Source organism: Prionailurus bengalensis, chromosome B3, assembly GCF_016509475.1.
Source record: "Prionailurus bengalensis isolate Pbe53 chromosome B3, Fcat_Pben_1.1_paternal_pri, whole genome shotgun sequence".
NCBI lineage: Eukaryota > Metazoa > Chordata > Mammalia > Carnivora > Felidae > Prionailurus > Prionailurus bengalensis.
In genome coordinates this window covers 45,287,211-45,314,380 of record NC_057355.1, presented here as the reverse complement: position 1 = coordinate 45,314,380, position 27,170 = coordinate 45,287,211, and the positions used below count along the sequence as shown (strand labels likewise).

The 27,170-nt window shown below is 35.8% G+C and overlaps 1 protein-coding gene across 5 annotated transcripts; it reads right to left on the bottom strand.

Annotated features, from left to right (window-relative positions):
* Positions 1-151: 151 nt before the first annotated feature.
* BNIP2 (BCL2 interacting protein 2) lies at positions 152-26,250 on the bottom strand. 5 transcript variants are annotated; one of them, XM_043555295.1, is made up of 11 exons: positions 26,053-26,244; positions 18,106-18,212; positions 16,751-16,818; positions 16,010-16,177; positions 13,951-14,127; positions 11,086-11,188; positions 9,789-9,920; positions 8,532-8,618; positions 8,304-8,402; positions 7,526-7,561; positions 152-4,849 (listed from the first exon to the last, which is right to left on the bottom strand). In XM_043555295.1, the coding sequence occupies exons 2-11, from the start codon at positions 18,153-18,155 to the stop codon at positions 4,798-4,800; spliced, it is 972 nt and encodes a 323-aa protein (XP_043411230.1). In that variant the 5' UTR covers positions 18,156-18,212; positions 26,053-26,244; the 3' UTR covers positions 152-4,797. The 5 variants fall into 5 exon arrangements, with proteins under 5 accessions (XP_043411230.1, XP_043411231.1, XP_043411232.1 ...); XM_043555296.1 differs by lacking the exon at positions 7,526-7,561 and having other exon boundaries at positions 26,053-26,250; XM_043555297.1 differs by lacking the exon at positions 8,532-8,618 and having other exon boundaries at positions 26,053-26,236.
* Positions 26,251-27,170: the final 920 nt, after the last annotated feature.

Sequence of the window (27,170 nt, the reverse complement as noted above, 5' to 3'; positions counted from 1 at the left end):
ACCCCTTTGAAGAATAGCAAGTAGTGCCCAGACTACATAAAGAGAAACAAAAGTTCTGTAACTACTGAAAGGCTTACAAGATAAAAACTCAGTGTAACAATTTAGTAACTTAACGTAAGACAAAATATGTGATAAAAATGAGTCAAAAACAAACTTTACAATTAATTTATTTAAATTCATTAACGTTGCAAAAGTATCATGTGCAACAAATGAGGACACAAGTTATTGTATTCCTAATAAGTCAGAGAAAAATAAAATATTACATCTCCTTAGTAAATCAAGACCAACTCTTTTCTTTCTTACAGGGATCACATCAACATCTTCCACACACAGTAATCAGAACTAAATTTCTCACACTGTAAAATGACAGCACCAGCCTAGGCAACATATTTTGAATAGTGAAACGATCACAGCACATTGTGTCTACATGGCAACAACCTGAACTTACATTAAGAAAAATATTTGAATTTTTGGAATTCGTATCAAAGTGTGTAGGTGACTAACTCTAAATTGTGTTCCACGTGAACAGTGTCCAATCGGCTGTGCAAGACAGTAGCCCTGAACACCTCCAATATTTACTAGTTAGGTTTATGTAAATGAACAGTTTAAGGAGCATAACTTAAAAAGTCTGTATACAAAAAGTGCAGTGGAGCAGCAGAGTAGTATTATTTTCCAAGTTCCTCCTTACCCATACTGATTGTGAAAACACACAGATTTCAAAATGTAAATGTTTTAACCTCTTATATATGAGGTCACATAAGACTCAGACAGCTATCCGAAGCAAACAGTTTAATATTGTTCTTTATCAATCTGAAAGCATTAAACCTTTCATTTTCATTACGTGTTTAAGTGCTTTATGTGAACTTTTCATAGAGTTTTTAAAGTAAATCTCAAAACATAAGAAATTAAGTAGATCTAGCATACATGGTTGAAACAAAATAACAGTTCTGTTCAAATTTTAGAGTCACTCCTGGTGTTTATTAACACATTATCTTATTTTCAAGTACTATTTAGAACTTTGAAGGAAAGTTACATTACAGGGACTCACCTCTGATCTAACTCTAATTCATTCAGAATCCTGGGTGGCGGAAGAGGGAGTAAAAAGCTCCCCAGGTAATTCTTCAGTACTATTAGAACACTGCATAGATGGTCTCCACTGCCCTTACCAGCTGACCTTCTCATGTGAATGTAAATTCATAATGCTTTCTCCCAGCAACTCAACTCCTCCAATTCCTGGTCCCTGCGACAAGATAAACTCTAACGGAACAGGTGGTCTAATTAATAAGCACATTAACTCCTCTATTCCTTTCTTTTGAGGTTTGTGATCCAGTTCTCAAATATCTAAATAGGATGGGAAAAAAATAAGCATGAAAACAAGATGGGACGGATTAGCAAATCTATTTTCAGCCTATCTTCTTCCTTCTGATTGAGCAACGTTACTAATTTTCCATATATAACATGGGGAAAAGGAGGACAAAGCAACTGTCACCTTATATATACCTTTACCAATCTCATCAGGAAACTGGCCCATTCTATCCGATAATATCCTAATGCTAATTTACCTGTCAATTGAAGAAATCTAAAAAAGCCACTTCCGCACTAAATCAAACACTTCGAGATTCCCTGAGCACTCACATAAAAACAGCCAAATAGTGGTGCTATATAGTCCTCTACAAGAAGTCTCTATCAAAAAGCAGATCCCTTACCTTTTTAAATTCTGAAATTGCAGTCAAACAAATTCTAGCTACTGACATTTACTCGTCAATCAGCAAGTTTCAGTACTCACTGCAAGCTACTAAATAGCGATGTCCACTTTCAAAGACTACATTAACGTTTACCAATCTTAGAAAACATAAAAAATAACCTAGTCCTAAACTTTAATCTGAGCACTGTTACTGCTGACCCTCTCTGTTCAAACTTGTTTCTGTATGAAGAGACAAAGCAGAGGAAAATATAAATTCTCATTACAGGTGTTACCAGTCTTTGCCTCCTTCACTTCCAGTCTTCTTACTCACATGTTCTGTGTGAAGCCTGCAGGTTTTCCTGTTGGATGCAAGAAAGCCTACTGCATGGTGCCAAGAGCTGCCACACACACTATTTCCCTTTACAGACACATTCAGTGACATCTGAGAGAACCCCTTTATAGTTTTCTTTCTCTTCCTTCCTTGTTTTGTTATTTTCCTTTCAAACTACCCTGCTAGGGCTTACCTAGAATCATATTCCACCACCAAGCTCCACCCAAGGTAAAGGCTATTAAGCTTAAACTGTGAGGTCAATATACCATCTTTCCTTGGTGCTACCTAGGAATATGATCCAGCAGAACACAACCAAATTACTTTATACAAGCAACTTTTGACTAAGAGGCATTCAGAGCCCAAGTACAACAAAATATACTGACAAAAATCAAATTAAACCAGTTAAGTTAGATCCATGACCTTAGGAGAAACATGAAATATTACAATTATATGTACTTTCACTTCAATCAGTAATGGAAAATTAAAATTCAATGATATGGGGGAAATGTCACACAAAGACAAACGATTAACAACAAACTTGGTAAATGCTTCTCCTCCAACCTACCAGTTATGATCTTAAGCCTTAGGGTTATGAGACATTTATTATGGGGCACATCTCTATACCAGATTCCATTAAGGTGCAGGTTAGAGCAGGTGTGTTCTACTCTAGCGATTCACGGCACATCCCTTTCGTTATATCCCAAGTGTTAACACTGTTCCCTCTGAATTTTAATGTTCTAATGGATGGCGGGCTAGTTGTACTTCAAAAAATATTTAAGAAAATGCACCACTTTTGCAACAAGCTGTATCTGTAGTTAGGAACAATGCTTGCAAAAGCAAAAGTGAACAAACACAATAAACTGTTGAAACTGAAAAACTGTTAATGTGGAGGAAAACCACCTATTTAAAAAGCTCAGCAAATTGTGAGCAGGATAAAGACTTTTATAGATGAAAGACTACTTAAAGAGCTCTACAAATATATACGCTAATCACAATTAAATTCCACAATCGTTTATTCATAATTCTCATATGGTTAAATTCAGGAGGAATGGCTAAGTTGTTATTGTTAGTTTGCTTTTTCAACACAAGCCGTTCCTAAGGTTTGAGCAAGCAATAATGGTTTGGGCTTTACTTGCCAGAATGACGTTAGTTTAGGATCTGCCTACAGCTGCTGGATCCAAGTTAAGTCAGAAGGCTGCTGAGGAACATCTCATCCTGGGAATCCTCTAGGATTAGACTTAGGTTTAGCATGTCAAGTTTATAACTGAGAAGGACAAAAAGTAAAGGAAAATTCTCTTTGTAATACAAACTTTATAATAAAAATGGCAATGGTGAAAGCCACATGTATGTTCAGTCTGACAGAATAAAGCCTAAAAGCTTAGCCCTCCTTTGCTCCAATTTTGCTATTCTAGGACACTCTTTAATAAATTGCCTTACAGGAAGGCCCAGAGTGTGGCAGTACCCTCAAATTTGGAGGATACCAAGTTTTCCAAATGAGTCACACAAGTGTATGACACAATACTAGACCAACCTACTATTTTAGGATGATTCTGCGGGCAATTAAGTTCTTCTGTTCGAGCACCTAAGGACAATGTATTTTAATATAGTGTCAAGGTACTTACCAAATTAAACAAAAAGTTAATATAAATGTGTCATCCAAAACAGCATAATGCAGTGATGTTCTAAGACTTACAAAATAACTTAGTTTTACAGTACTGTCAACATGATTCAACAGAAAATGTGAATACACACAATATCTGACTAGGTCAAACACTTACTATCAAGTTTAAATAACTGATAAAGTATTTTGGTAAAGTGCCCACATTGAGAGCAGTTAAAAAAGCAGCCCCTATTTTCTACAGAAAAATAGTGACAGTGAAGAACTCATCACATTCTCTGAATACTACACTGCACTCACAAATTCTGGAGAGTGATACCCTGGACACACAGCTTATTTCACATTAGTGAACAAATCTAAAATTTTTATAATAAAGTTCTGACTTTGGGCCAGAAGATAAAATGTCCCATATATACATATATTACAAATCCCAATTCTTAGCCTCTGAAGTTTAGTTCTAAAAATGGCTTTTTGACTTGTCTTTAAAGTTTAAAAAGGAAACAGTGTGCAATACATTTGTATTTGCGCTTCTGAATTAAACGGTATTTATTAAATGAGAAAAAAGCCTAGGATAGTATACATCTACTTAGATTATGAACATGACCTTTGGGTGTTCATGAGAACCAGTTTAACTGTCCCTCATCTTATGAGCAACTTTATTCTGTAAGTTACCCAGGAAATGTATCTAACCATCTACAAAAACAGAAATTCGAACATGCACTTTACAAATCATGATCTCATTTACCTGCACATTCTTCCACAAGACAGGTATACATTAAAAAATATTGCTCAGAAACATAAAAATATATATTATCTCTTTCCTTTACCATTTAGGCATATAAATATTTTACTGAAGAAGATTTTACTGAAGATTCAACAAACAAATGCAAAAACTGCTTTATATAAAGTGTGGTTCTCTGCTATTTAGCAATATAAAATATAAAATGAGTACAATATAATTAGCTAACAAAGAGCTAAATTCAAGAGATTTGCAAACCAATACAGCAGTGAACAGTCCCTTATACAAAAGTCCATTAAGGAAGAATCAAGTCAATTTTGTAACAGGTTACATAAAAATCAGGGCCAATAAATGCATTATAAATGCAAAAAAGAGCACTGCTTCATCAGCACATTCTTCAGTCTTGTCTGGACTAGATGCCAAACTTACTGTTCACTTTTCGGTTCATCCTGTTTTCCATTAAGCTCTTGATCAACTCTGGTTAATGAAAAACAATATAGATAATAAGACACTAGCAAGTGAACAGTTTTCTTTTAAAAATTGTGACTACTTTTAGCATAGAATATTATTCTGTTAAAAACAAAGCTTTGCAAAGAAGCAGACATAGTAAAAAGGTTACCAGACATTTCCCCAACCATGAAAGGTAATTTTTAAAGACAAGAGGACACTGGCAAGAAATGTGACTGTTGTTTCCTCAAAGACTATAATATACTTTACGTACAAATGCCCATAAACTTTACTATAAGTTCAAACTATAACAAGTATACTAAAATCTTGGAGCCATAGCATGGCTGGCGCAGGGATGTAAGTGATGAGAAAGTGGTAGAGGAAAAACTCCCTCAAAAATGATTCTGTTAATCGAAATATTAAAATGATACCAATCCCACCAATTGATCAATGTTTTTAAATTCAGTGATAAAAATGCACATTTATAGAAATCAGAATTATTGTCTAAAATTTACTAGTACACTTAGAGTATAAATGCCTTTCACTTATTTTGATAGTAAGAAGCCATCGAATTTAATAATCAGAAATATCCAGAGGTGGTTAAAAATCTGCCTCGATTAGTAGTGTGTTGCACAGAGATCATATCAAAATTTAGGCAAGTGGAGATTAGAATTATGTAATTACCACACAATTATAAACAACCCTTTAAAGAAGATAATGTACCATAGTCTATTATATTTGTACTAGTTGGAATTACTGATGGAGGGGAGTTTAAAACAATTTGATATATAAAGATACTTTTCATTACTATGTTTACATTACTATGATCATCACCACTCATTACTAGGATCACCTGAACATTAGTAAATGAGCCCGAAAAGTCTTGGTCTGTGGTAAAGCCAGATTAACAACATTTAAAAACATTTTTTTTTTTTTTTAATATGAGGGTACCAAAAATTTGAAAGGTACATATTCTTGGTAAGGCTTGCAGTATACAACCAATCTTTTCAAAATCTGAAACATCCTTAAGAACGAATTTCACAATTACTTCACTTTTAAACTACATTCAAACATGTTAACAACTGTTATCTCTCCCTGGCCATACTTGGCACTGAGGAACTGTTTGGAAGAAACATCTACAACATTTAAAATTCCTATACTTCCACACTCAGTTTTGAAACCCCATTATTACCAGTACTCATCATAGGGATTTCACCTTAAGTAAGCTCCTCCTCATACAGCCTCTGTGAAATGTCTTAAAATATGCTCCTTTATCTTTAAAACTTTAATGCTACCATTTTCAAGCTGACAAGAATTTATGATTTTTTAAGAGTAAAAAAACTTTGTACAAAAAAATAAGGAAGTGCCTGAAAGATACATGTAATGATTCTATCAAGGTTAAACAGAAGTTTTTAAAAGAGAAAACAAACCAACAAACAAACAAACAAAAAAAAAACAAGATAAAATAGTACTGGTAGGTTATCAAAAAATACATTTAAATAAAAAGTATAGTTCTACTATTTTTCTGATGCCTAAATTCTAGGTAACTGAATACTAAGAACTTTGTAAAAAGGCCCAGCAGATTTTATCAACAAAGGTAATTCATTTTGAAATCCATGAAGCAACTGTCTTCAGTATACAATTACAGATTATATTTTTAATTTCAGTTATCTGTCTGGCAAATGTACACTAGTGCCTAGAAAAAAAAATTAGCAAGATCTAAAATTACTGTTCACATCTCTATGTTCAAATGTTTGCTAAACTGTTAAGTGTCATATAAAAATGTAAAGCTATGATTCCGTCACAAGGTCAACGGAATTCTTGCTCATCAACAGAGTCAAAATGTCCTCAAAGTTAAGAATGTTTCAGTTCCTTATAACTGGTTCCTTAGAATGGTCAAAGTGATAACTACATACAAATTTCTCACCCTAACTCTTAAGACACTTAGTATTAAGACAATTTTGCTAATATGTCATTATTTTTTAAAAATCCATTAACAAGTTACCTCCAAATTCTACACTATTCTAAATTAGTATATAAAATGGTAATTATTTTATACCCTTGCCTTTCATGTTCTATGCCAAGATATTAAGAGCTAATAGTTTGTTATGCTCAAAGCAGAAGTATTCAAAATTAAAGATGGAAAGCAGAGTATTTAACTATTAAATGGTATACTGAATTTTAGGTATTTTATTGTATGTAGGATTTGACTGGTTAGCAGGCCATTTATAAGCATACAGGGAAATCAATGTTGGTTAGCCAAAGAATATGTACATTGCAAATATAATCATAAACCCCAGGGAAATAAATTGATTCCTTAAATAAATATATATATTTATCAAAACCACTAGACATGTAAAGAATATGGTGAAACAGATAAAGTCTTAGAGGTAATTGGTTTTTCAAATAGTATTCTTAGCAATTTCTCTGGTTTTGTCATCAGTATACGTATACCAAAAAGGAGTGAAGAGGGGCTGTGGCCTTTAATTCCTAATTGGCATTATGCATGGTGTTAAAACAGGGTGAATCCAAGCCATATTCAGCATCAGGAATTTTAGATTCACTCTGTATTTGGATTCTGGGGTATGTTTATATTTACAGATGCTATTATCTTTGTCTACAAGCTAACCAACCAATAAGGAAGAGTTAGTCTGTGCAATGCAAATGGACTAGTCTAGATGCAACCCAGTCAAGGTGTGCATATACCTTTTTTGTTTCTTTTTTAACTTTTCTTCTTCATACCTTGGTAGGGAAGAGTTATTTTAGTAAATATACATGTTATGAAGAGGAACAAAAACTCGAAAAAAAGGCACTGACAATAAACTCATATAAGACTGCAGGCAAAACCAAAAATACTTAATACACTGTGGAGAAAGTCAAAACTGACCTAAGAAATCTGGCTTTGACACATTAAATGGACTAAACCTCAGATTAGCAAAACAAAAAACTTTTTTCTACATGACAGCAGTGTGATACCCATGTATTTATGTTAATAGCCTTCTACCAAATCCTTATAAAAGTTATAAAGAAGTGAATGTGGTAAACAGAATATATTCCAGCCACTGGAACGTACCAAGGTTAGGCTGATAAAAACAATACTGTCTATTTCTCCAGTGACAGGATTATTCAATGCCATGATGAATTTACTCAAATTTGGACAGCAGCATGTTCCAAGTCTGCAGAACGTTCTTTAGTACTGACCAATGAAGAAATCAACTCTTAAGATTGCAAAGTCTTTAAAAATGAGAATTAATCACAACCAGAAAAATACTTCCTACTTCTTCAACTGACAGCCTGAAGAAAATGGTGACTAATGGAGAAGGTGTTGGAAAATGGCTTCTTTCCCTTTTCCTTCTTTACAAAAACAAGAGCAGTTACAAAATATTTACAATACAGGAAAAAGAGTGTGTATTGAAAAATATTTACCTGTTGCATATCAAAATATAAAAATCCAATATAATTAAAGAAATAAAACAAAACATACTGTTTTATGCATTCTGGTATGCCAACATATTCCATGGGGACAAGTTCCGCTAGTTCTGCCAAATTAAAGACGTATCTAATTTTTTGGCTGAATTTTGAGCTATGGAAGAAAATAAAAATAATTACCTCAATATTCTGACCAACAGAACTGACAAATTCATGCAAGGAGTTTGTGTTTTTGTTTCTAGTTTTGTTTTTTTTTTAAAGTCAATGGCTCTCAGAAAATTACCTAATAAAGGGTCTTGTAACAGCTAGAAGTGTTCTGATAAACCATGAGGGATGTACAATGATTAGTGATTTTAGATTTTTCCGTAACCTGGAGTTAAAAAAAAAAGAAAAAGAAATAAAAATTTAAAAGCTCTACAAATTCTACTGCTGGAAAAAAAGGTAAGACATCAGTAAGTATGTACAAGTTTATACAAAAAAAAACCCCTCATCCATAAGTTCATTTAGATGGGATATTCTTAAAGACAAGAAAATGCACTCTTGAATTCTGATGGTCACTCCTACTACTGAGATGAACTTTACTCCACTTGGCTAAATTTATGTCCATCCACAGTATAGCCTGTCATTAAATGTCTCCTAGATATATTCACTTTAGGATTGTGTCAACCAGGGGTAGAGGTCAATATGGAATACAGAGGTAAACTGTTTTCATTTTTCAGGAGAGGAGGGAACTGGTACTCATTTCTTTGACACTATGAAAGGCACTGTGCAAGCAGAAAGCTGGACGTGAAGATCACCATAGGAACAGGAAATGTAAATAAGATCTAACACATTCTTATGGGTTGTAAAACTCCCCCCTAAGAATTAGAGGCATTATCCTGGATGACTTATAATGACCAAATAAAACCTGTTTTATTAATGCATATTTCACACTTAAATAAAGTGATCATTAGCATTTTTTTTCTTTTTATCATAAAAACTAGCTCCTGCCATGTTTAGGTATTTAGAGAAACCTATTAATGAGGCTGAGTTCATTAAATTAGTTCAAATCAGCTATAGTCAAATCAAACCAATTGTAGAATCAAAGTTCCTTCCATTCACATAGATAACTAACTCCTAGGAGAACACACTTCTGGAGCTCACTCCAGAGGAAGATTATAGGTGAGCTTCTTCAAAACCATAAAACATGCTAAGCACTATGAGTTAAACAAAATTCACAATATATTAAAATAGGAAATGTACTAAGTTTTCTACCCTTTCCCAAAATGTAAATTACAGGAAAATGTTCAGTGTGGTATAAATAAGGAGAAATAAAGAACTATTTTATAAGTTTGTTTTAAGGAATTATTCTTTGTAAAACAGATCAAAACTCATTTCCTTCAGGATATTCTAAGATACTACATTGAGAAAATAGAAATGTGTTATGAAATTAACCAATGTAATTTATGGTGTCTTTAAGTGGCAATAGGAAATAAAATTTAACCTAATAAATCTAATCTAAAAATTATTCAGACTAGCTTTCAATGTGTATTTACAATACCTTCTATCAATTTGCTGATAGCATTTCCTGAGCCATCCCAGACTGGGCATTTTTCTTCGAGTTGTAGCACCATTTAAATAAACTATCATGTAGTTTTCTGCTACTAACAGCTCCAAAGTGCCAATAACATACCTATAAAAACAAATTAAGTTTAAGCCTTAAATATTGCTTTACACTACCAAACTCAATTATCCAAATTATAGAATGTCCTTCCCTTCTCTTAAATGACAGCAAAGCCAATTAAAATCCTAAAACTCCATTGGTTGGAGGGGGTGCCTGGGTGGCTCAGTTGCTTGGGGATCCCACTCAGGCCAGGATCCCAGGGTCATGGGATTGCCCTGCATTAGAGGAACCTGCTTGAGATTCTCCCTCTCTCTCTCTCTCTCTCTCTCTCTCTCTCTGTGCCCCCCTTACAGAAGCACACTTCCTCTCTCTCTAAAAAACAAAACAAAAAAAGTTTTAAAATTGCACTAGTCGGTGTTATGATTATATACAAAAAAGAGTTATCTTTTAGAAATACATATTTAAGTGTTTATAGATGAAATGACATGATTTCTGGGATTTGCTCCAAAGTTACACAATGGGGAGAGCATAAATTTTGGGGAGGTATAAACTGTTAACTATGGAACTGGGTGATTCATACACAAAGATTCAATGTATTTCTTTCTGCCTTTGTATATGTTTGAAATTTTCCACAGTAAGTTTTTTAAGTTCATATATTTTGAGAGAGAGTGTGTGTGTGCACAAGAGAGAGGGACACAGAGGGAGAAAGAGAATCCTAAGGAGGCTCCATGCTGTCAGCGCATAGCCTGAAGCAGGGCTTAATCTCACGGTTCACGAGATCAAGACCTAAGCTGAGATCAAGAGTCGGACACTTGACCAACTGAGCCACTGCGGCACCCCTCCACAGTAAGAGTTTTAAAAACAGCACTACCTTAAGAAACAAAATGATTCTGGAGAAATATAACAGAACTTAGTTCAGTTACATTTGGCTTCTTGGGAATAAATGCAGTTTAGTCATATGATTTTGAGATCAAAGCAATTTCTTTACACTTAATGTATCCTCAAATATAAATAATAAAGAAGCTGGAACAGATCATTTGAAATATTCCCTCCAATTTTAAACTGACAATTTTTCTGCTGAGTTGGAAAACAAATAGTTGCATAATGCCAAAGAATAAGGACTTAACCAGGATGGGGATATTTATAATCTTTTTCCAGTTAAAGTTCACCTTCTTGAAATGGAGATCTAATTAACCCAATATTCTTCCAAATGTTTTTGTGAAGATACACTTACTTAAAGAGATTGTCCATCAGGTATCGATAGTTGGGTTGACCACTTTCAGGCATAAAACATACAGCAAACACAACAATAGCATTTAATCCATCGCCATAATATCCTGGAAAAGAAATCAAAGAAAATCGCTAGCATGATTTTACTTTTTCAGAGGAAATCTGTACAGTTGACAGATTAAAGTGATTCACTTTCCACGTTTTTGGATCAAAAATCCTGGTTTCTTATTTAACCTTAAATAGTCTTAGAAAGATGTTTAAATCCCCTCTTCTCAAAACAAGTGCAATAAAATCTCAAGAGGAAAGGGTGGGCATAAAACCAGAAACCCAATTAAAATAGCATAATCCGAAAGCCAGACTTATTTTAGTAAATAGACAAATGTGATATAATCCAAGAAGACATAATACAAAAACATCTGCAATAAAACAATCTTAAGCAATTTATGGTTAAAGTGGGTGCTTCTCAAAAAATAGTTTTACAGTCAACAATACCTAGCATTTTGTGGATTTTAGAGAGGATTAAAAACTAAGAAAAGATTACATCTCTGACAATTCTAACAGAAGAAAAAGTGTTAAAATGTGTATGTTTATTAAAATGTGTATGTTTATTATAATCTCTAGATATTAAGCTGTATCCAGTAACAAACAGTTTTGCTTTAACTTTCATTTCTATTGTTTACAAACACACGCTGAAAAGGTTTAAACATTTCAAGTACCTTAGCATCTTCAATATCTTTCTTAATCTCAGCCACAAAACACATTGTGATAATTCAGTAGGATAAAATGGCCCTAATTATTTTCCCCTAATCCAAATAAAGCACTATTTCTGAAAGATATTAGGTTTAAATCATAAGGCAGGTCTCACAACTTGTTTCCCATGAACCAGCTGAATTAATGCAAGTCTGTGGACTTCCTGATCCAGATTATCCTGTTTTCTTCATCTGAATAAGATTAAATTAGGTGGAATAATGTAACTGCAAATATTCAAGTGATTTGTTTTCAGATGAATGAAGACTATAGAAATAAGGAAGGGAATGCATTTGGTAGAGAGTAAATTAAGTAGAAATGACTTTACATAAAAAAACCCAATCTGCTTAACCTGTGTGGTCCCTTTCCTGCATTAGGATTTCAGGTAATATGACATGTTCTAGAGAGTGACTTGCACTTTTTTTTTTTTAATGTTTATTTTTGAGAGAGAGAGAGAGAGAGAGACAGACAGACAGACAGAGCACAAGCAGGGGTGGGCAGAGAGAAAGGGAGACACAGAATCCGAAGCAGGCGCCAGGTTCTGAGCTGTCAGCAAGCACAGGGCACGACATGGGGGGCTCAAACTCATGAACCGTGAGATCACGACCTGAACCAAAGTCAGATGCTCAACAGACTGAGCCACACAGATGCCCCAGGAGTGAATTGCATTTTGACTACCATTAACATTCTGGCACTATTTACAGCATGTAAGTAAACTTCTGTACATGGCATAGATGGATAGAAGTTATAATTGTACTTCCAAAGCTTTTCCTATTTGACTTGTGATTTCTTAAGGATCAAAGCCTTATATTTTTGGATATTCCACAAATATGCAAAGTTGGTGCTCCGTAAGAATGTGGAATGAATTAGTTCTGTACTTTATGGTAAAGCTACAGGATTTGTTTAGGGCTTTAAGTAACACCAGGTTTTACTTACACAACAAAAAGACTAGTACAAGAATGTTCACAGCAGTTTTAATCATAATAGCCCCAACTGGAAACAACTCACATAGCCATCAAAGGAAAAGTGAATAAGCCAATTGTGGTCAAACCACACAATGAATAACACACAATTAGCAATAACAAGGAATGAACAATAGACACGTGCAACAATATGGATGAATCTCCAGAATATGCTGAGCAAAAGAAGCAGACACAAGAGTGTATACTGTATGATTCTAGTTACATGAAATTCTAGAACAGGAAATGTCATGGGGACAGACATTAGAATAGTGGTTACTGGGGAGGGGGTATTCATTGGGAAGGAGTATGAGAGAATTTTGGGGGCAATGAGAAGTTCTATCTGTCTAGAGGTGTAGGTGATATGGGGATACATGGTTACATGGGCATTTGTCAAAACTCACTGAATCTTACATTTCAGATTAGAGCACTTTTAAGTGAAAAAGTCAGAACGAAGAAAAACACATACTGTATGATATCACTTATATGTGGAATCTAAAAAAGCCAAACTTAGAGACTACAATGGTGGTTACCAGGGACTACGGGAAAGAGGAGATGTTGGTCAAAGGGTACAAACTTCCAGTAATATGATGAATAAGTTCTAGGGATCTAACGTGCAGCATAGTGACTACAGTTAATAATATCCTATTATGTACTCGGAAGTTGCTAAGAGAGCAGATCATAAATGTTCTCACCACAAAAAAGAAATAGTAATCACTATGCAATATGTATTGTATCAGATCAACACATTTTACACCTTAAACTTACACGATGTTATGTGTCAATTATAGATATCTCATGAAGCTGAGACCAAAAAAAAAAAAAGAAATTTGCAAACGCTACAAAAAAGGATTATGGCATTTCACTGTATGTAAATTACAAACAGATAAAAAGATGAGAAAGTCTCAATTTTGGGGGGGGGTCTAGGAAGAGAGTGGGAGGAAAACAGTTTTTGCTGTACACTCTTGTACCTTTTGAACATACTGTGTGCGTCTACTAGTGATTTTTAAATGTGGTTTTATCCTTCTACTTCAAACCTGTTATATTTCTAAAATGACATAAAAATTACCAGTTACAATTTTTAACTCAAGGGAGAGCTTCTTTAAGCTTTTACATTTCTGATATTGCACTAAAAAATATGAACAATCTTTGATCGCTCTTACCTCCGTGGCTGATAACTTTTTTATAGGGTTCAATTGCCTTCATATCAACCCTGTGGTCCTGTTCTCCAATTCTGAACATACGCCAGCGTCGTCCATCTTCTTTTTCCTCTGCTGCTGTGTATTCGGTAATTGAGCCTTTCCTAATAATTTCAGTAGTTTTGGGCTTTGGAAGATCATCTGTCAAAATAAAAGGTTTTTGAATCACAAATTGTTACTTATAAATAACAAATAAAAATAAAATTGCATGTTAACCACTTTACTATCTAATTAGACTGTTCAGAGAATTTTTCATTATACCTTCTGTGGAATTTTTAAGTGTTTCTTCTATAATAGAGGAAAAGGCTTCTTGCTCTTCGTATGAGGCCATTTTATGCTTTTGGAAAACATGGTTAACTCTTTTTGTATTGCTTAATTCAGAAAGCACCTAATCACAGTGCAGTGTATATTCATGAGTCCAAAAAAGATAATTCACACAACCATCAAAATCTTAGCATACTGGCCTTACGATACTGTTCTAGATTCTATTTACAACATTGTTCTTGGTAGTTACCACTATAGGTTATTTACAGTAACTATCTGAGAGCAAACTGGTTTTTGTTATTGAGCACATAAATTACTCCCCAAACATTGTAATACCAGATAGAAAGTGGTTAACTAGTCAATGATTATTTCTCATTTGATCAATTTTATCAACTTTTTTTTTTTTAATTTATTTTTGGGACAGAGAGACACAGAGCATGAACGGGGGAGGGACAGAGAGAGAGGGAGACACAGAATCGGAAACAGGCTCCAGGCTCCGAGCCATCAGCCCAGAGCCTGACGCGGGGCTCGAACTCACAGACCGCAAGATCGTGACCTGGCTGAAGTCGGACGCTTAACCGACTGCGCCACCCAGGCGCCCCGCATTTGATCAATTTTATTAAGCATATATTTACTGAAAAAATTCTGACGTGTACATGCAAAAGTCTATTTTGAATTGACATTAGCCAAAGCAGAAGCACCAATGATTAGGTGTAATTTATATTTCAAGATTGCATTTTAGTGGATTTTAAATGAAGAAATGATTTTCAAAATTTTAGTATCATAGTCCTTACCAAAAGATGGGGGAGGGGGAACCTACTGCATGTTAGTTGTTTGTTTCCAAGATAAAGCTGTTAACGGAAAATATCCTTCCAGGAAATGACTACAGCAGCATTAAAGAAAGAAGAGACAAAACACATAGGCAGAAAACTATTTCAGTATCTTTTAAAAAAAACTGCTATAACTGGACTGCTTAGTGAACCAGTAAAACAGGGAAGAAAAAAGGAACAAAGATACAGCATATCAAGGATCTTACTCTTCACTTCAGATAAGACACATAGTGCCGAACACTGCTTTGAAATGAAAATCATTCTAAGGATGAAACCCACAAACAACTATATAAAGATACTGTACACAGCAATTATGTCATTAAAGAAAGCATCCAAAGCAACAGACATGCCAACTCCTTTGAATTCTAAATAACTAATAATCAGGAATATAAAGTTTGCAAGACTAAGAGTATACATAATTCAAGCTGGTTGTTTACACAGTGTAGGCAAACCTAATTAAAAAAACCTCCCTTCAAAGCTCCCTCTCTGCAAATCCTTAATTACTTGTAGCATATTCCCTAAATTACATGTCTCTTCAAAGCTTTTCTTGCTTAGATTATTGACTGAATAAAAGAACATGCCACAATTATCAAGCGATATTTTGGAAGCAACATGAGAAAACATAACTTTACAATACTGGGCAATTAAGAAAAAAAAAAATTAAGCCACCTGTGTAATCTACTAAAAACAGTTTTGAAACATAAGAATATTCAGCGTTAGCAGTACTTCACATCTTAGTAACAAATACAGTAGGAACTTTAAAGAATAACATATTTCAACAAAATCCCTTCATCATTGATTTTGGGTTCATGCTCAAGTTTTAAGTTTTTCCAATTATCCTAATACGAAACTGCTACTCAAAAAACACATATGCATACAGAGACAAACATTTATTAATAAAAGTTAGATGAAAACAATGAAGCATTTACCTTCCCACTCAAATTCATTACTGTTCTCTGATGGCGTGTCTAAGCCATCTAAGTCAATCTCTCCACTTTCATCCAAATCATCTGACAGCACAGAGCCATCACTAGGATCCAGGGTCAGGCTAATGTCTGGGGCCATGAGTTTCTTTCTCACCTTATTTCCATTAAGTTCTAGTGAGCATGGAATGGGTAAAAGAAAAAAAAAAGGTGAAAAATAGATTAGAAGGATTGTTTACGTGCTCAACTTGAGTAAGAGAAAAATTTTAATCACTTCATTCTTGAGGAAAATTAACATTAATCAGACACAATCCCAAAGCATTAATTTACGAACTTTGGATTTTGATCATTATTGTTTCTACATCATGGCAAGATGACATACTCCAACAAGGATATATCTTTTTAAATAACAGAGGCAGATCTTACAACCAACTCTTACTACTAAAAATTAACTCCTCTCAACTTTTTATTGTAGAAACTTCCAAAAACCAAGGGTAGGTCTTTGGAAAGTTATAATTTCCAGGGCATTCCAAACACGCTTTCTTAAACATTCAACTCATTCTTTGGCTCCCCAATAGAACAAAAAGTGAGTGTGTGTGTGTATGTATATATATATATATATATATATATATATATATATATATATATATTTTTTTTTTTTTTTTTTTTTTTTGCTTGACAAAGAAATGTGTTAAAAAATAGCACAAAGCCTATCATTTCATTGAAACCAAAATGTCAAGTTCTTACCAGGCTGGCTCTCTGGTCCAGTTACAGCTAATATATCTGCTTCCATACTATCATCCTCTGGTAAAGGTCTAGAAGACACAGACATAATTTTTATTTCACAAATTAAAAAAAATTTTTTTGAAGTTAAAAGAACTATTAAAAATATAGAACCAATTATGTGGAAAACTGAATAGAGTGGTTTCTTAAGCTTCAGTAATTTACAAACCACTTTTAAAGAAAATTTCAGACTGTTGGAGATGACTTACATATTTAAATAAATAACACATAAAAGTAGATACAAATTCCTTATCTAATTCCTCTTGAATACAACTATAAAACAATTCTAAAAATTATAAACAACCTAAAAAATATATAATTCAAACGCAGGAATTTAATGTGACATATGATACAATGGGTGATGAAGGTAAATTGTCCCTCACATGGGAGGATGGTGATGATGGCTACAATTCTTTTGAGCTTAGTATTTCTACATTACTATTATCCCCATGTGTTATGCAATGGCTTGGTATTCCCACCAGCTGTCCATATTCCCACTGCTAAGGGACCTTTCTATGCACTGGGACGGTCTTCTAACCAGGAAGGTATGGAAGCATCATTTACATAGAAGATCTGCCTCTGCCCTTTTTCTCTTAACCCAGCTGGTGTCAATACCATTGTAAACACAAATGCAAACATATCAAGGTAGCTGGCTAGATGATCTAAAAAAAAAAACCCCTTATTTATTTAATAAACTTTTTCTTAAAATAGAAACACAAAATTTAATAATTCTTACAGACATTTAAAGACTCCCTTCTCCCAGGAACCCCTTAGACTCTAAGAAATACCATATTAAAGCATTTTTTTTATAATAACAAAAATTTTGAAATTTAAATCTTGAAAACAAAAATGAAAGATTATAGAAAATCTCATATATTTAGTTGGAATATAAGATACAAGAGAATTCATCTAACTGTTGGACGGGAACTCTCATTTTCTAGTATCAAATGAATACCTTTCAATACTGGGCTGTTTCTTCTTTTTTTTTTTTTTTTTTAATGTTTATTTACTTTTGAGAGAGAGAGAGAGAGAGAGAGAACGCGAGCATGAGATGTGGAGGGGCAGAGAGAGAGGGAGACACAGAATCTGAAGCAGGCTCCAGGCTCTTAGCTGTCAGCACAGAGCATGACACAGGGCTCGAACCCACGAACTGCAAGGTTATGATCTGAGCCAAAGTCGGATACTTAACCGACTGAGCCACCCAGGTGCCCCTCAATACTGGGCTTCTTTAAGAAACTCAATATTCATTTAGTAAGTGACATCTCAATAAAGAGATTTTGAAGTTTTGCTTTAAATTTTCTTTTAAAAGTATTGCTCACATTGGAAAATCTTCATCTTGCCATTCTTCCTTAAGTTCCACACCTTCCATCCTCAGCTTAGATTCAATATCAACTACAAGCTCCTGATAATCCAGAGAGCCAATGTCCTGTGAAAAGAGAAAAATTTGTAACAACATATCTTCCATTTTATTTTTTAACCGCTTAAAAGGCATAATAATCTTGTACCTTAGTTCACACCTCCACCCTGGTTGTGAAATCAATTTAATGGGTTTCAACTACCATTAAAAAAAAAAAAAAAAAGAATGAGAATGAGAACGGTGTGTGTGTGTGTATATATCCACACACATATATACATATATACATATGTATACACATATGTATATGTATACACATATGTATATGCATACATACATACATACATATGTGTGTGGACATATAAACATATATATATATATATATATATATATATATATATATATATTTTAGCAAAGTAAGTGCTATTTGTAGTAAGGGTATTGTGCAGTGAAAATATTCGTTTTCAGTTACATATATGCATGTGTATCCCAGGCTGTGATTTAAAATTTATTAAATATTTTGACGTATGCAGAAAAATTATGCAATTTTAGGGGGAAGGCACAATGAATAAAAAGTAAATATATTCTCTACTCTAGACCCATAATTTTCTGTCATGTGGATGGAGGTTGATTCTAGAAATCGACAGTAAATCGCATTTACATTCATATTGGCACTAAAGCCAAGTGATATGTGTGCTGTATTTTTTTTAATTGAGGTATAATTAACATTTTTGAACTGAAGTACAATAAACATGTGTGCTGTTTTCTATATTTCCTCCCGTATAGTTTCAATGCCATAATTCTGGAGGTATTTAAAGAAGGCTATTTAGTAATTATCCAGTAAATTAATTTTGATTTGCCTCATATCTACACTAAACTTCTCATACAGTTCAGCATAAGTTTTCAGACACTTAGTGAATATTTCTATTGATGCATCTACATGTGTTAACCTAGGCCATTAAATTTTAGTTTGTCTGAGGAAGGATGTGGGGCCAACATCCTTATTTACAAAGTGAAGAACCTAGAGATTGGTTTGGTTGATGGAATAAGAAACAGAGGTTTAAGTATATTATTTAAGAAGTCATAAAGATCAACTGGTTAATGAGTGCAACAAAAAACTGACAACTTTAGGGGGAAGACGTATAAATGAGTATTCAGTTGAATTACATTAGACCAAGTCAATAGATGATTAAAGGTATTTTTTGAAAAAGTAATAAAACATGTATTTCTTAAGAGATAGGAAGTATCACTAGAAGTATTAAAAACAAAGCAAAAAGCGGTTGGCCCCAGTAGAAGAAAGAGGGTGAGATGGGGAGAATGACTGATGCATTTCACAGTAAATCCTCAACTATTTGACTTTTAAAATCATGCATATATAACTTTTAAAAATACTTATCAAATAAAACAAAAGGTGACAGTCATTCACATTCACTTCAATTAGTCTTCTAAAACAACATGGAAGGATCTCAAGGATATAATGCTAAGTAAAGTGTCAGTCAGAGAAAGACAAATACGTGGACAAATACATCATATGTGGAATTTAAGAAACAAAACAAATGAACGAAGTAAAAAGAGAGAAACAAAAAACTCCGAGTCTTAAAAATAGAGAACTGGTGGGGAGGTGGGTGAGGGATGGGTGAAAGAGGTGAAGGGGATTAAGGGTACACTCATCATGATGAGCACTGAGTCATGTACAGATTTGTTCAATCACTCTACTATACAACTGAAACTGATATAACTCCAGTTAATTATACTGGAATAAATAAATAAAGAAATAAATAAAACAAAGACATGGTTATGGTTTATGGTTGCTTCATGTGCTGTCATTACAACAGTCAAAAGATGTACAAAGCTGGGGGCGCCTGGGTGGCTCAGTCGGTTAAGCGGCCGACTTCGGCTCAGGTCATGATCTCGCGGTCCGTGAGTTCAAGTCCCGCGTCGGGCTCTGTGCTGACAGCTCAGAGCCTGGAGCCTGTTTCAGATTCTGTATCTCCCTCTCTCTCTGTCCCTCCCCTGTTCATGCTCTGTCTCTGTCTCAAAAACAAATAAACGTTAAAAAAAAAAAAAAAAGATGTACAAAGCTGTACAGAAAAAGCACTGTGTTCCAGAACAACAATAAAATTAGGCAATTTTCTGAAGTGTTAGATTTCACATGGTAGACTAAATTTATATCTCTGCCAAGTTTGAATTCTTACCTCTGCTCAAAGAAAGGTTTCACACATTCTCAAAAGGTTTAAATTTTCGAGGACACGCTTTCAAGTACAGAAAAAATGGCAAATGCTATCTTTTCCTTACTAACATATTTGCTTGGAAAACTCAGTATTTATATATAGGAGTAAGGGATTTTTAACTCTTTGGGAAAACAATGAGCGAGGCAATGTTGAGTAGAGAAGAAAATAAACAGAAAAGGGATACCTACCTTACCAATCTCTTCTATTTAAGACACAGAACTAGTGTAAAAGACCCCAAAATTATGGTCAACAAGCCCAAATACTTAATGCTTATTGCCCTAGAAACTGATGCTCAAGAAGACTGAAACACTCTGTTAATACAGGTTTAAAACTGTCTCTTTCAAATTTTTAATTTTTTAAATTAATTTTTTAAAATTTACATCCAAATTAGTTAGCATATAGTTCACATTTTTAATTTTTAAAATTTTAATTTACTCCTCAATGTTTTCTCAAGTCTTTTATAATCACATTACAGCGAACTAATATACTTCCTAAATTCAATAATCAGAAAAAGTTTCCATTATTTTGTCTCGCCTTTTTGCCAGGTGTTGGAAAAATACCAGGATGTTCTTGGTGTCTTTTTCAAATATCCCACGTACTCAGAAAAATATTTAATATCTCAAAAACAAAAGCAGAGACTGAAAGTGCTATCACTATATTCCCAACACCTAGCACAATGCCTGGCACATAAGCCTGTAAATATCAATTACATGAATAAATACTTAATTGTAGGTATGACACTGGATAGCAAGCCTTTGTGTTGCTCTACCCCTTAGGCTTATTTTTCTTATTAAACTATGTAACTAGGCTTTCTGTTGTTTTACTCCCCAAAAAGTGTACTGAAAATATTTAGGGCAATCCACATCCATGCAATTATCAATTTCTGTTGGTAAAATTATTCCTCATTTGTAAGAGAAAATATGTAACCAGTGAAATTCGATAAGACAAACCCTGTCCTTTCGATCCTCTACCACAGGAACCAGTCTATCACTTGAAAAGAACTTCTCTACTCAATATAGAGCCTGAGTCCTTCAGATATCTCAGCTGATTCATTCAATTTGTACTTCAAAATCATGAAGTACATGATGTTAATACACACAGCACATGGACATGGATATTTAGTTTGGGGATAATTATTTAAGCTAGTTAAACAGAACCTAGGAGGAGAGATAAAGATAGATTCACTCTTGACCATTCCATCACGAATTTTAGGGAGAAAATACACTAGGTAGATAAAAAGTTTAAACAATTGAGAGAATATTGTTCTTGGAAGCACTTAATCATCAGCAGCTGTAAGAACAGGAAACAAACAAGAAAGGAGCAATATAAGCACAACCACTTTGAAGGAAATCAGGACATTGCTGACTCACAAGTTAACTGTGCCTGTTTCCCACTTTTTGTTCATAGATTTAGCAAATTAGAATGGGGAAATAACACTTTAAGATGCCATGTGTTAAAATAACCTAATGCAACAGGAATAACTTGATTTCTCAACAGACTTGTGGTACCGGGAGAACATCATAACTTGTGCCAGTTATCAGTGGAAGTCATAGAGATAAATTCACAACAGTTGCTGACCTCAATGAGGTTAAAAATCAAGGAGAATGTATTTCCTCCTGACAGTCTCTGGAGGGAGGTGTGGTGGTAAATTCAACCAAAATGAAGAAGGGGTTTCCCTATGCAACTCAAGATTGAAAACATTAAAAGCAAAAATTAAGTATTAAGGGGCGCCTGGGTAGCTCAGTCGGTTAAACGTCCGACTTCAGCTCAGGTCACGATCTCACGGTCTGTGAGTTCGAGCCCCGTGTCGGGCTCTGTGCTGTCAGTTCACAGCCTGGAGCCTGCTTCAGATTCTGTTGTGTCCCCCTATCTCTGCCCCTCCCCCACTCACGCTCTCTCAAAAAATGAATAAACGTTAAAAAAACTAAAAAAAAATTAAGTATTAGAATATTTACAACCGTCTTGAGTTATAAATTATAATCTTATATGACAACTTTACTATTATGTAGTGTAACAGTTCTGCTGGAACAGGTGCTAGTAACCACCATCTATAGTTGCAGAAGGAAATGCCCAGGCAAGCCTTTCACTTCCCCATTTAAATGAAAGGGCTTCATTCTAAATATTTATGTTCACTTTGCCCTGTAAGGTTGGCAACACTGGTAGCACTATAGGAAAACACTTTAGGCCAACTTATATGTTTACAAAGATCACCAAAACACCTACGGAAAAATCTTATATGCCTGTCACTACTTGAGAGCAGGATCATGCAGGGGTTTTTAAGAATGAAATGACACCATGATCTGTCACCTTACACCTATTAGAATGGCCATTCTCGATTCAACAAGAAATAGCAAGTGCTGGCAAGGGTGTGGAGAAAAAGAAGCCCTTGTGCACTGCTGGTAGGATTGTGAATTGGTGCAGCCACTGTGGAAAACAGTATGGAGGTTCCTCAAAAAATTAAAAATAGAAACACCATATGACCCAGAAATTCCACTTCTGGGTATCTATCTGAAGGAAACAAAACCACCATCTCAAAAAGATACATGCAGCCTCATGTTCACTGCAGCATTATTTACAATAGTGAAAGTAGAGAGGCAACCTATGTTTTCATCCATGAATGAATGGCAAAGGAACTGTGGCATATATATAGAATGGAATATTATTCAGCCATAAAAAGAATGAAATCTTGACAGTCGGGACAAATGGATAGACCTTGAGGGTATTATGCTATGTAAGATAAGTCAGACAGAGAAAGACAAACACTATATGGTCTCACTTAACTTATATGTGGAATCTTAAGACACATACACTTATATATGGAATCTTAAAACACACATAAAACGCGCACACACACACACACACACACACACACACACACCAAGTTCTTAGATGCACAGAACAGTGGTTGCCAGAAGGGAGGGGGGTTGAAGGAGTGGGCAAAATGGGTGAAGGGGGTCAAAAGGTACAAACTTCCAGTTATGAAATAAATCCTATGGATGTAACGTACAGCATAGTGTATTACAGATCTGAAAGATGCTAAGAAAATAATTCTTAAAAGTTTTTATCACAAGATAAAAATTTTTAACAATATGTGGCAATGAATGTTAAATACACTCATTGTGGTGATCATTTCCCAATATATAAAAATATCAAATCATTATTGTATGTACACCTCAAGCCAATATGATGTGATATGCCAACTGTACCTCAATTTAAAAAAAGAGTAAAATGAGATACTCTGTCAAAAATGTTAACACAAAATTCAAGAAAAATTACAATGGTCTGACTCTTCTCAAAATTGTGAAAATAAAGCAAAGAATAATTATGTCACCTATAAACAGTACTTTTAAAAAAAAGTTCTTAATGTTCATTTATTTCAGAGAGAGAGACAGAGCGTGAGCAGGGGAGGGGTAGAAAGAGACACAGAATCCGAAGAGAGCTCCAGGATCTGAGCTGTCAGCACAAAGCCTGACATGGGGCTTGAACTCATGAGCCGTGAGATCATGACCCGAGCTGAAGTCAGAGGCTTAACCGACTGAGTCACCACCCAGGCGCCCCTAAACAGTACTTTTATTATCAGTATGCAGAACATACTGGAGATGCTCTAAGGCCTTTACAAAGATTAAAGTATAATACTGATCTCCTTATTGTAGTTATAAATGTATTTTTAACATTTTTTAATTATTTATTTTTGAGAGAGAGAGAGAGAGAGAGAGCGCGCGCGCGAGGGAGGGGCAGAAAGAGAGGGAGACAGAGAATCTCAAGCAGGCTCTGCACTGTCAGGTCAGAGCCCGACAAGGGGCTGGAACCCACGAGTTGTGAGATTATGACCTGAACCAAAACCAAGAGTCAGACGCTTAATCGCTTAATCGACTGAGCCATCCAGGAGCCCCTGTAGTTACAAATATTGGTTGTAATATAAAATTATAATTTTGAGGACCGCCTAGGTGGCTCAGTCGGTTCAGTGGCCAACTCTTGATTTTGGCTCAGGTCATGATCTCCAGGTTCAGAAGACAGTACAGCATCAGCGTGGAGCCCTCTTGGGATTCTCTCTCCCTCTCTCTCTGTCCCTCCCCCACTTGCAGTTTCCCTCTCTCAAAATAAATAAATAAACCTCAAAAAAACGATAATTTTGGAATATTACTATCATCACATTATACTAGTAATCTGCTTTACACCATGTAAGCTTAATAAGACATCTTTCCATCTACTGTTAGCCAAGGTTAATTTTTCAGAACTGGCTATATATACTTCCTTTTTTAGATGCCTTCCTGCATCCCTGATCTTACCAGCATTTCTCCAGATGGAATCTGGAGGACTACTTTCCTTTTCACATTTACTAACCACTTGCACATTCATCATCCCATATGTTCCAATCAACAACTTCTGCGAAGTATAAAACATTGGTGTTATTATCACCATTTTCTTCTAATATGTGAGGCAAACGACACTACATCCCGGTTCCCAGATTAACCCGTAGACTATTACAGCACACTGTCTCCAGTTCACCATCAACTTTATACAGAATAAGCCTGCAATGCCAGATCTGGTCACATTTAACTTCATAGGTCCTCTAACGCTTAAAGACTACAACAGCACTGACTTATGATGGTCTAGTTCAAGTTTCATGTTTGCAGAAGTGGACCTGTCATACCTCCTGTATAAGCCCAACAACGTTAGGTGGCAATTGAGGAGATTAGAAAGATTTAAGAAGAGTGTGGAGAAAATGTAAAATGACAGGAACTAAGTAAAAGATGTACAAGATCATCAAGAAGATAGTACAAAAGGTAACTAAAATGGGTAACTTCAGTTACCAACCTTATCCATGTACAAGTTGCAGAAATTCCTACACAATTTTAGAGAAAGGATGTTTAATTGAAAAAAAGTTAAGTAATTATGCATTAAGACAAACAGAGATCCTAATCAAAAAAGGGGAGGACGAAAAAAGCAACACTAAAATGCAACCACACACTTCAGCGAACTATAAGGCACTATGATTACCAGGATGAACAGGGCAAAAGCTGTGCTCTCAAAGAGCTCCAGGAACAGGCAGACAAGCGAAGTTTCAAAGCAACATAACAGACCCAAATAAACTCCTGATTTAACGTGAGCAGATCTAGTTGATCTCAAGGTGCATCAGCTACACCCAGGAAACCCAAACCATTAAGCAAAAGGCAAACTCTAAATTCACGCAGGAATTCGTCTTTTCACAGAGGAAGGTCTACTAAAGCTTTCATTACAAATGCCGCTTCCGCGTCTACTCCCCGAGAGTATGAGGCATATCAGAAGTCCAAGTTTCTTTGTTCTGCACCAGGACTGACGCTGATCCTAAATACGGGACCAAAGGGGCCAGGTCACCGCATCCCGACTAGGGTGTGTGCAGGGGGAGCGGAAAAGGCGCAAGTTCTCTCCCGAGAACAACAGCACAAACGGCAGACGGGTGGCGGGGGGGCGAGCAAGGATGGCAAAGGCAAGCAGGAGCCGAGCCAAGGGCGGGGGCCTAAGCTGGGTGGGGATCCGGGAAGCGCCTCCCGGGCAGGTTCCAAGGCGCCCCCTACACCGGGTAACTCTCTGGGCTTCCTCTCTCGGGCTGTCCAGGGGACACGCGCCCCTCAGACATCCGCCCCAGGCCTGCTTCCAGCCCAGGCCCGCCGTGCCTAGTCTTCCCGGGCCGCACTCACCCCGGAGGAAGCCTTGGCCCCCTCGTCTTCTTCGCCCCTCCAGGCCGGCGACGCGGGGCTGACGGCCAGGTCGCAAGAGGTAGCGCCGAGAGGAGCCCGCTCCCCTCGGACGGCAGCGGAGACCCTGGCCCAGTCCCCTGGCTACAGCTGCAGCGGCAGCAGCTGACCCGGATGCAGAGAGCTGCCCCGGCGGAAGTGGTAGTATCCTGACCTTCTTCAGGCGAAGGCGTGGCGTCTTCTCGAAGCAGAGCAGGCCTTGCCCCCACCCCCTCGGCCGTCGCGGACGAACGCCTGCGCAGGCGTCCGCCGGGAGCCCTGTATTCCCCAGATCTGGCGGCGCTTAGTCGCGTGATGGCGATACTGGGTGCTCGAGTCTCAGAGAGCCTGTTTTACACTCTTTATTTTGGCTTTATTGATCATTACAATACATTTGTAGCATAAAATGGAGAAAAATAGGGGAGGAAAAGTACTCGAGGCCTCATTTTGGGGAACTAAACTTCAGAAAAACCCTTGGCAAAATTCTCGAGGCTGAATAAAACAGTGCTGCCCCGAACACAGGGAGCGATCAGATTAGTGTTTTGGATTAACAGTTAGTTGTGGACCATGCTCTAGTAAGATAAAACAAAAATATTAGACACATTTTATTATTAGAGTCAACAGCCATACAATTACTTGTAAAATTACTATAAAGTTTTCCAAACGCTTACTCTAAATTTCTGCACCTGTCTCACCGTGGATCGGTAACAATCAGTTCTCTGAAGGGCCCAGCTCTCGATAGCTTCAAGGAACTAAGATTATTTGGAGAATATAATAATCTCTCTCAAGAAATTTCATCCAGTAAATCCCTACAAAGGCTCAACGATCAACTACTGGGCAGTGTATTTGTGAATGGGGGGAGGGTGGTTGAGGGGAACAGAAACCTCAAAAATTTTAATCATTGACCCAAAATGCAGCTCCCGGGTTTACACTGTTTTGGCAACATTTACTACCGTTGGCAGGCGGTTAAACTCTGTGTCCCATCTATAAAAATAAGGAAAAAACAACTTCATAGGATTTTTGTAAGATAAAGTCATATTTATTAGAATAGTGCTTGACATACTGTAATCATATATGTTAGG